Genomic DNA, 11,296 nt, shown 5'->3' on the forward strand with positions numbered 1-11,296 from the left:
GCGCATATTCGGTATTGGCGGCCAGCTTGTTTACGGAACGGGCCGCTCGCGCGCTGCTCTCGTCTCCCGAGCGCAGCGCGACTTCAAACACGACAGTGGCTCGTCTGCAGTCGAAAAAGCGCCACAGGTGTTTCACCCCTAAAGATGAGCTCACTGTCCTTCGAGAGGTTTGAGCAACGAGGCCATTTGGCGGCAATGAGAAGTGGATGACTGCGATCGAGTGGCTGAAGCGAGCGTACTGATCTTTTCGCAGTAACTCCAACCGTGTGCAACAGGAGATGCAGCAAACCGCTCCGCTCTAACTACGCTCTACCGAGCGAGGGATCTGTGAACTGAAACTATCATTCGTGCCCCGCTCCGATGCCGTCTTCGTTCGTCCGCTGGACCCGTTGGCCCGTAAACGCGCTAAGCTACAACTACAACCCGCTAAGCTACAGCGAGGCATTCGCACCACACTTCGTTTGGAACGTGCCGCAAGAGACAGATTATCCACGCCAGCGAATGTGTCGCGAAATGAAAACAAGCCTGGAGCTGCGCACTAACTTCGCAACATGGAGTATTGTAAACATCGGTGAAATATTAGTTCTCAAAATTTACCTTGTACTGGCACCTATGCAACTGCTACATGGCGTGCAACCTGTTGGAATAATATACAACTGTAATGCAAAGTGAGCACGAGCATGTTTATGAGGCTACGTGGCGAGCGTCTCACATTGCGTGACCCATCGCGCGCTAGGACGGGTGGATTGGGCATGTTTATGCAGCCACTAGCGAGTGCTAGCGTGGCGCGGCGATAGAGGCGACGACTCCCGCGCATAGTACTTTGGTTCGCTCCCGGCGCAAACTGGATGTTTTTTTTCTAACTACCACGGACACCGGCAGTGCCAGACTACATCGCCAACCAAGACGGCTATTGCAATGATCCCATAACACCTTTCAATATAAAAATTACACACCAAGTCTTGGCAATCGATTCCTTAGCTGTCGTGTATGGCATTGTCCCGGAAAACATCTATACCGAGCTTAGATTTGTTCTCAATGGAGTAATGTCAAGTGTGACGAAGCTTTGAAGTATCATTATTATTAATATTTCTAGAATAATTTTTCAAGGCACATTCGATGGTATGTTTAGGCGTTATACAATGTGGGTAGTAAGCTTTTCCTGTATCGTCGAATAACTAAGCAAGGCACCTTGCTAATATTACGTTAATTAGGGGCTCCTTACAGGTGATGCCTGCCCAAGCGCAAAGTGTATATGTTGCTCACGGCCTTTTGGTTAGATACTGTGGGCAATAATTTCGGGGAAATATACTTAGGTGTGTTTTACACGCGACCATTTTGTTTATAAACTGCCGTTATTGGAGTAAAATACCACCAAGATTTAAACTAGCGGAAACGAGGAAACGTTATAGCCTATGTGCTCGCGAAGACAGATGTGTGTGAATGGGTGACAGCGTTTGCGATTGACGTGATGCTTGCGAGTCATCTTAAAGTGATTTAATTACGGGTAAATAATATTCGTGTTTCCACAGCTCGAATGAAACAATTAGCCGCGATTGCCAGGGATTATGGTGTGACGCTGCTAAGCAGGAGATCGTGAGATCAAATCCCGGCCGCCGAGGCCTAATTTCGGTGGTGGTGAAATGCGAAGAAACACCCGTGTCCCATACATTGAGGAGACGCTGAAGATTCCAGGATGATCAAAATTAATGCCGAGTCCCCCACTACGGCGTACCTCATAGTAAAATCGTAATTTTGGCTCGTAAAACCCAAGAATACATTCATTCGAATGAAAGAGCTTCGGTGAAATTTGGGCTGTGATACTGTGAGGGGACACAAGTTTGCAGGCACCTTAGTCTTTATTTTTTTCACTCGGTAAAACAATCGGAAACCTGTGAAGCTTAACAACAGAGTCTAGATGCAGCGAACAGTTCTTAGTTCTTTTACCTATAAAAATCACCGTGCACTGTTTTCCAAGTGACGATCACCGGTGGCGGGAATAGAATGTGTAAAAAGTTTCATTTGTCTGCTGTTCTTGAGGGCTGTTGCGCTAGACACTTGTTGCCTAAATTCTCTGCGCACCACATCACGTTGGGAACCTTACCCAAGTCCTTAATCAGCAGAAAGAGAGGTTACACCAATGACAATGGTTATTAGTGAAACAAGGATGGTATGGTGATGATGCAAAGATAAGGAATATAGAGCATAGATTTTTGGGCAACAAATTTTTATCGGTTTTTCTGGTTAGGTAACATGAGATGTTGATCTGAAAAGTCCATAATAGGCGCTGAAGGCAGGTACATATAAGGAGTTTCGTAACATTTGCCACGTCGTTTTAAAGCAGGTGATCATAACAATAATTGTTTACTTCATTTAGATCAGTTAGAACAATGCTGTAATCTTCGTTATTTCTCAAAGAATCTCAAAGCGCTGAAAATGTGCGTTAGTACGACATACATTATATACAATCTAGTGCCAAACACTTCTAAAAAAATTTAGCGCGCTGGAAGCTCCAAGGAATTTTCGAACGCGAAGCATGATTCTGCATTTGAGTTTACGCTAGTCTAGGATACACTCTAAAAACTAGGAAGGGTATCGCAGGAGTGAAGCTGCCGGTTCACTCTTCAAAGCGTCGTTTTACTCTCGCAAAATGTCGAGGAGAGTGAAATGCATTGTTCACTCTGTCACCAAGGAGAGAGTGAAATGTGCTTTTCACTCTCCCCTTCAGAGAGAGAGAGTGAAAAGACTCTTGCGACAATAGAAAAGAGAGACTCTTGCGGCAATAGAAAACAAAACGTAGCGTAATCTTCTGCTTCAACTGTAGGTGGCTGGCCCCTAACATGGCAATGTATCATTCATGCACGCTGAGCAAAGAACACATCGTTTTGCTTCTAAGAGAACAGGCCGCCGCAGTTCAAAGGAACGCGTAGCGAGCGCTCTACTTTTTCACTCGGAGTTGCTCCACCGCGCGCGCGCGCGCTCAAGATCGCGGAACAACACAGCACCGAAAGGTGATCCCTCCGCCGAGCAGCACAGCAGCAGCAAAGGCCAGCCAAGGGAGATCGTATGTCAGCCATCTCGCGTCGCCACGAAAACACGACAGTCATTCGTCATGCCTTGGATATAACAGCAAATCCTCCACGGTAAGTGAATTCTAACTTAGGTGCACATTCTCCGTATATGTCATGCTATCGCCAGGAAGTCGTCGCTGCGCTTAGCCGACGCGATTGACAAAGGCCTAGGCATACGCGCTGTGTCTCTCGATGTCAATCGAAAAAGCCAGTCGTCGCGATAACTGCATGTGATTTTATCACTTTGCCGTTGTCCGTAAGAGCTTTAAAGATCGCAAACGCTGCCTGAACTATGGTATGTTCAATAAGACGCCAGGCGAGAGGACGCTTAAAATGCTTCGCTCACCAGCCTGTGATTCCGAGCCTATGCGGAGCGTGATTAGCGTGCGTTTTGTGTGTTTGAATTTATTCAGTTTGGCAGTATACTGTGTACGGAACGCTGTTGAACTAAGGAATCACATAACAGAAGGCGTGATTTTGCTGGCAGCATGCTTTTTTTTATAAATAAACCGCGCGCTTGACGGTGTCTCGCGCAGGGGGAATCTGCGACCACTGAAGTTACGTGCAGCACCAGTGCTAGTTAGAAACTTTGCCGCAGGCATTCAGCTGCATGCTGCAAGAGGTCAGTTGGGCGCGTTATCTTGAACTTACTGAAAACGCATGAGGAATCCATGTTTTATGCTGAAAAAAGTATAAACCCCATATAAGCGATCTTGCGCGCGGCAGCTACAAGCGACGCGACGGAGATGGCTGTCGCGTTCGCTCGTCGCCTACAAGTCGTACTCCGTGCGAGCGACGATTTTGAGTGACGCCACCCCGGTGTTGCCGGCATGAGGGCTGCAGTCACGCGTGACGCGTGCTTTAGTAATTTACGTTGATGTATTTTACTATAAAAAGTAGCATAAAATATTTCTGGAGGTCTTGCAGTACGTTCTTATCCTTGCACGTATAAAAATTGAATCATTTGCTCGTTCCGCGCGACAATCGGTAGTATTTGAGCGATGTATGTACACCCAGTTCCGGCTTAGCGCTATTGGCTAGTCGCTCATAGCACTTCTGGGCGACGAGCGACGATTTCTAGATTTCCAGAACCGAGCCATCTGTTCAAGCGACGGCCCGTTTTGTCGCTCGAAGCCGTCGCTCGTCGCCGTCGCGCACTAAATCGCTCTCACAGTGTTTATCCCTAAGACTGAACTGTTTTTGCTCATGTTGAAATGGTGTGATTATAGGTCTGGTTTTGTCTCCTGTTGCGGTTTTCGTGCACGGTGCCAAACTGAAAGGATGCTTATGTCTACGAACTCGGTGAATTGTCGAGCAGCTAGTTACGCATCGGCATCGAATATAACGGCTGCTGTGTGGAATTACAATTGCAGGGGCGCTTTGCATGCGCTTATTGTTTTGGACATGCCTGTGCATTTGCTAATATGAGTTGGCGTGTCAGAGTTATGTCATATGAACAGCTAAATCAGCCTTCCTCTGGGGGTTACAAGCGTAATGTGTGCATTTTGCTATAGCATGGCAGATCAAGATGTGTTTATCGCTTGAATATTTTTAGTAGAGAAATAAAATATCAAAATAAAATGTTGCTTTAATTCCGTGTTACCACTGTGTCGTACGCAGAACAATAGGTTGGTGTAATAAACTAATAACTGCGGTTTAACTGCAACTTTTACATGCCTACAAGAATCTAAAATGCTAGATTTCAAACTGCAGCAGTAGTCTGGTCTGTCAAAAATGAACTCCACTGCGCACCTCATGCATGAAAATAAGTTCATGCCTTTTAGTAAGCTTAGATGCAGGCCGCAGTGAACTTGTTAGTATTGAAATGTGGGTAAGCTTGCCATAACAAGCCTTGTTGCCCTTTTTTATAGGCACATCCATATATCCATTGAGCTGAAGGACAATATTTTCATCCCTACTGAGCATCATGTTTGCAGCTATAATCCTCAAATTATGGCTTCAGCAGTGGCACAACCAGGGATGGTGCGGGGGGGGGGGGGGGGGGCACACTGTGCACGTGCTTAGGATGTGTCACAAGTGGTGTTTGCGATACACCAGACTCATGACAGAACTATGACGTCTGAAAATGACCAATATTCTATTCATTAGCAGGAGTATTCTAACATTCATGAAAAACAAGGATGAACTGTGGTTTATTTGTTTTTTTGCTTAAATCTAAAAATTGAAGTTAGTTTAGCAGTTGACTGTTGCAGTCATTTGGATGTTTTGCATGCATTTCACTAGGAAGACTAAGAGCTAAGACTTTTTTATTGCCATGGCCTTGACTGTCTTGATGTTGTTTTGCACCACGCCCTTGTGTTGACTTTTGCATACGATATTTTTCAGGCACCCGCTTTATATAACGCAAGAAGGCAGCTGCAAGGACACGAGGATGTGAAAGAGCCAGTGCAGCGCGACTTCACGTAGTGCAGAGGAGCCAATGCCAAAAAATCAAAATACATTGGCATGTTATTTGGACAAGAAAACTAGTATGTGGGTATATTGGGTGTACCATTTGACCAAATGTCAACAAAATCAAGATACAGTATGTTACACGAAGATGAAAATTCTCACGTGCTCCAGGCAGTCATCTTAACATGGTATATTTATGTAATGTCTCTGATTGGAAAGTCAAATCAAGTATGCTTTCTGGAGACAAACACATAGCAGCAAGCGTCATTGAAAAGTTAAAAATGTGTTTTAAGAAAGCTGATTAGTTCTGAGAAGTGACTGCGTTTTGTCTTGCCTCTCAACAGATATATCCATGTGATAAAAAAATAGTGGTACAATGAAATTGCATATTTGCTTAGCGACATGATACATACTTGCAATGAGCACGGTGCCTGTGTTTACTATAAAAAGCAACAGCCCATGCTTGGTTAGGTTAGGCCCACTACAACATGCAGGCATGGGTGATTGGCGCTTTTTTTATTTCTGTGTCGTGAGGTTTATTGACGTGCGTATAGGTGCAGTGGCACGCAGTATGGCTAGTACAAAAAAGGGGGGGGGGCAGATATATGTAGCTCACTGTACATGACACAGGGCAAAGGAAATCCGTGTTCAGCAACTATGTTAAATGCCATGTACGTAAATTTTACAACGCTACTCGTTCGAAGCGCGCACAGGTGCATATTGAAGAAAAGTTTCCAGGGTAGATAATTTAGTTCGTAATTTACACTAATTTTGCTTAACCACGAGGCATAATAATTTGAATATACTGCACGGAAAAACCTAGAGCGAATTAAATTGTGTGTCAGCTTCGTGTGTATACATATAGTCTTTCCTATGCATTAGGTTTTTTGCGTAATGCATTAACAGTTGACAGCCTATCTTATGATGTGTACTCTGTTTACATTACAGTTGTTTATTAGTTTACTCGTTTGTTTTGCGACTGATGAAATGCCGGCATATATATATTTTCAACATTTGACATAACCCTGTATGTTTTGCAGGGACAACCCAGGACGTGCATTTCTCAGCACCCAGTCAACTGCTAAAAGTGACTCAAACACAGGCCACCAGTAAGTGGACATCAGTTGCAATTTCACATTATGCAGTTGGTGGCTGCCTTGTACGGAGGCTTTTTTTTTTAATGAGATGGTGATGTCGTTCTAACGTACACTTTGACCACAAAGGTGCGATCATGTCTCACAGAGGCATATATGGTTGCTATTCTCTGCCAGGGACGTGTTCTCGTGTTCGTGAAGCATTTGTGTTTGGCAGTATTGTCGGCCAATGAGTCGGATATAAACACTAACTCGCCACTGCCGGCAAGTAGTTGCGAGAAACGCATTATGACGCTGTGAAGTTATTTCATTAATTCGAAGGAAAGTTTTGCAGCAGGAAAAAAGGTTGCTATTCCAGGTAAACATGTCTTTTTCTCACAGGTTATTTAGCCAAACTGTGGGTGCATGAAATTCGTGACTTATGAATAGATTTTAATTTATTCTTTAGTGATGCTTCTAAAAGAGACTAGAAATAGTATGTGACTACCTCTGCAATCAGCAGACCATAGATTTACAGTCATAAGTGGCAGTTCCATGCAGTCTCGCACTTTATATAACCTTTCCTTTCAGCAACATTGGAACTGGTGGCTGCGTTTTCAGAAGGAGAAGTGCACTTGGCACTGTATATGTATGTGTGAATTCGGTTTTCTTTGTATGTGTCGGCTCACTGACAAACAGTGCAAAAATCTGTTGTACCATGAGCCTGATGACGCCTTCTGCTGCTAGAAATGCGGCACTTCGTATCTTATAGTACTGCATGACATTTAAATCAAAGCTACCACATAAAATGATCAAGAAAACTAACCGCTGTTATAGCTGTTTAACTCAAAGAACGCTTGTCCTTTATGGGCTGTGTTAATCTGAGCTCTCCACCGATGTTTCAGTAGTATTATCCCTTAGTGAGTGAGAGATTGGGGGCAAATAATCGTGTTAGTGTTTAAGTGGTGTCCTAATTATGTGCATTTGTTCCAACAAAGTTGTCTAGATTACTTTATTGTGTAGTGTAAAGCTTATGAAACCATCAGCAACTAGTGAGTTGCTAACACGCATATGGATTTGTCACTATACAGGTGGAACTCGGCTGTACCACTGCAGTGCTGCGGAAATTGCCTTCACCAGCGGCTTTGCAACAGCTGTTTCGCAGCATGTCGGTATGTGTTAATTTATAATTATGTTGGGATGGGCTAGTATTATGGACCACTGCTACTCTGTATTGTGACAGATCCATATGATAAGGGATGTTATGGGCACAGCGAAAACCTTTGAATGTTTTACTATGGTACATAAACAGGCTCTCCTTTTCGTCACTGGAGCAGGAGAGAAGGGCATGCAGGCACTCCTGTATGTACATATGTTTCAAAACATGAGAGAGACATACACACACACACACACACACACACACACACACACACACACACACACACACACACACACACACACACACAATTAAACTAAAGGCAGGGACGTTCCATCTTTCATCTTGAATTGAATTGTGCAGCGCAAAAATACAACACAGACCACAGAGAAGCACACATGTTAACAGGTTTGATACACACGTTAGTTCAACAGATTTGATACTTCAAGTGTGCTATTTTACACAAGGGGGAAGGGAAAGGGGAGAAAATCTGAAAAAAAAGTGGAGTGGAAAAAAAGGAATCGTGCCAAAAAGCATGAGAAGCATCGCGCAGCCAGGATCACCAGCAGGACATCTAAAAAGCACTCTGATAAAATTACATACAGGACAACCTTACGTATAGTTTGTTTCAATCAACTCAGATCACATGCAGCCATTACTGCAATCAAGTTGTTTCCTTATGTCATATGAGGGAATGATGTGGGCCCAAAAAACTGTTTAGAGCTGAAGGATTATGTTCCATTCTAGCCTCATTGCCTGCTTTTTTATCGTATTGTTATCAGCTGCTTATGTTAGGGACAAAAAGTAAGAGTACGAACTGTTTCCCGATTCGCCATTCCACACAACATGTCTTTGTGACTATATGTACATGCAGATGATCCATAGTTGAAAAATATTCAGTACAGTAGAATCTCATTACAAGATGCACTTGGTTGTAAGAGACATCTGAATATGGTTTGGTTGGTTTTCCGATGTTTGCCACGTTAACAATACTGTATACAAGAGACACCTTTGTTACTAAGGATGACTTTTTAAGTATTCACTACTTCGAAGGGACACAACCCAGACACATTCACTTTGTGCACCTTGTGTGCTCCGAAGGGCGTAAAGATCACGCAATCCTTACACAAGTCAATCGCGCATGTCTCTTTTAGCATGAACCAGAAAAGGAGGGAAACGAGGACAGTGCAGGGCAGAAAGTGTCGGCAGTTGAAGCTGACGAGCATCTAAGAGCACCTCAAAGGTACTGCGAGCAACAAGGCTTGCAAAGTGAAGTGTTTAAATTCCAGAAGTTGGGAAGGAAGCTAACACAATCTACAGTCACTAAAAAGCTGTGAATGTCTTCTTTAAAGGGCCCCTAAACCACCGAGGTTGAAATTTAGTTGCGGTGTTGCAGTTCTACACAATAAGGCAATGAACAGGTAGCCACGAGAATTTTTCGAAACGGTGCAGTAATAGTGGAGCTACGTGTGTTTGATTATCGAAAAGTAGTCCCCACTCATTTTACTCTTTCATCTGGTACACGCCATATGGACAGTATCGTCTTTTCCTTGCCTAGTACACCTCCAAATGTTACGGGACAGGCCAACACCAACGAGCTCTGTTGCTGTTGCGCTGGCCCGTCGTCCTGCGAGGGGTGGCGCTAATCCAACGGAACTGTATGGTGACTCGTGTTGAAGAGCCTCATAGGGAGACCCTTCTGTTGGCGTTTCTGTTCTTTGCCCCCATTGGCTGCCCACAATGGCATCGCGCGCAACACGACGAGGAAGAAGGAGTGTGTGTATTTGCTTGCAGGCCTTGCCGGCAGTCGTACACTTTCGTTCGACCAATCGACAGCACCGGAAACTGGTGACATCATCAGAGACAGCCTGGTGACGTCAGGACAAACTGGGGGGTGCAGGATAGGTCCAGAGAGGCGCACGGGGTCATTTTCTTCATATTGTGGTGCACCGGCAGTGCTACGCACTCTGGCATTTGGCTTCGTCGATCGTGACGGCATTCTGATTTCGATACGCGTGTTTACTTGAAATGTTCAAAAAATGTCGAGAAGTGGTTTAGGGGCCCTTTAAGCCACCCTGAGCATTTATTCCTTCAGATATATCAAAACATACTTTAGTGATGATGCATAATAAAGTGATCTAGTCTGGCTCCTCAGTGTCTCAAAATTTTTGGTTTCGAGAGACATGTTTCCCGTGCCTCTTGAATATCTTCTGATGAGGCTTTACTGTAATATACACAAACAATTGTGTAACTCCTCCTGCAAGTATTATTCATTAAGCCCGGTCACTTATGTGCAAAGCTTGTGATTAAGTCTTGATGTCCGTACTTTTTAGAGCTATGTTTATTAATTCATGCTGTTCTTATTGGTTCTTTGATGCAGGAGACAATGCCTACGAAATTATTGGCCCTGATCATGAGAGCCCTCAAGGGGCAAACATCTCTGTTGCAGAAGTGAGCCCGATACCACTTGGAAGTTACCATGACAGATGACACGGCAGCAATAGATACAGAGACTGCCATGTCTACTGCAGCTGCAACAGTGTACGAGGCAAGCAGCAGTGCGTCAGCATCAGCAGCAGTGTCAGAAGGAACCACACCAGGCCTGGTAGAGCAACATGTGTGCTATCACTGACTTTTTTTTGTAGTGGATACAACTCATTTGCTCAACGTACAAAAGCTTTTCACCACGACTGTGAGCCAGTGTTATTGTGCAGCAAGTGCAAGACTAAGTTAGGTGTTATAACACAGTACAAGCATCACTTTAATATATGCAAATGCAAACATATTACAGTTGTTGCCTCCCCAGCCAGCCCACATAGTGACAACAATGTGGAACACATGGTGGGACACACCTCTCCCCCATTACAATATAGTAGAGACTGTCAGTGTTGTTGCTAGATTGACTGGTCTTTGTAGGCAACTAGAAGGACAACACAGGTGTCATAAGATTGTTGTTGATGTTGTTGAAGAGGTAAAAAAGAAGTTTGATGCAGCTGAAGTGCCAACTGATATTGAGCAAATCAAAAGCAACCACCTGAGAAAGCAACACTATCGAAATTTGGGTATCTATGTGCCGCCAACTCTGGTAAGAATGGCATAGGACAGAAGTGTGATGAAAATCACACAGACACTGCTGTTGCATCACTGGCCACAGTGAGCAGCGACTTGTAGGGCAAGAGAGTCAACTGAAACTAACATTATGATATCATGCTCCCATGTGACCACTTTTAAGTTATTTTGCAAGATACAGCTCAACCTCCAGAAACGAGACTGCAACTTGTCTGTAAAAAAGCTTTCACAAAAAATTATTCATAACACTATTAACATAGCAGTATCTTTTTTTTTGTGTGTTGGTTCGAGGTTCCCGGCTGTCCATTAATGCAAAAATTGAGGAAAAAAAGAACATGTGTCGTACTTACACCTTTTTAACAAGTACGAGGGGGACAGAACTTTTCTAGTCATGCATCTTCATCATACTATCAAGTTTTTAAATGCCTTTTATAATTATTATTACCAGTTATATCTGAGGGCATTGTATGCATGTAGCAGGTGTAAAATCGGGTCAGTTGGATCAGATGCCTTAT

At 43.9% G+C, this 11,296-nt stretch overlaps 1 protein-coding gene across 3 annotated transcripts; it reads left to right on the forward strand.

Annotated features, from left to right (window-relative positions):
* Positions 1–2,657: 2,657 nt before the first annotated feature.
* LOC129387186 (uncharacterized) lies at positions 2,658–10,935 on the forward strand. 3 transcript variants are annotated; one of them, XR_008614468.1, is made up of 5 exons: positions 2,658–3,143; positions 5,418–5,564; positions 6,524–6,592; positions 7,648–7,728; positions 10,093–10,935. XR_008614468.1 is itself a non-coding variant. In XM_055075927.1 (5 exons), the coding sequence occupies exons 2-5, from the start codon at positions 5,512–5,514 to the stop codon at positions 10,200–10,202; spliced, it is 309 nt and encodes a 102-aa protein (XP_054931902.1). In that variant the 5' UTR covers positions 2,664–3,143; positions 5,418–5,511; the 3' UTR covers positions 10,203–10,935. The 3 variants fall into 3 exon arrangements, 2 of the variants coding, with proteins under 2 accessions (XP_054931902.1, XP_054931903.1); XM_055075927.1 differs by having other exon boundaries at positions 2,664–3,143; positions 5,418–5,560; XM_055075928.2 differs by lacking the exon at positions 2,658–3,143 and having other exon boundaries at positions 5,085–5,560.
* The last annotated feature ends 361 nt before the right edge of the window (positions 10,936–11,296 follow it).

Source organism: Dermacentor andersoni, chromosome 2 (assembly GCF_023375885.2).
Source record: "Dermacentor andersoni chromosome 2, qqDerAnde1_hic_scaffold, whole genome shotgun sequence".
Taxonomy (NCBI): Eukaryota; Metazoa; Arthropoda; class Arachnida; order Ixodida; family Ixodidae; genus Dermacentor; species Dermacentor andersoni.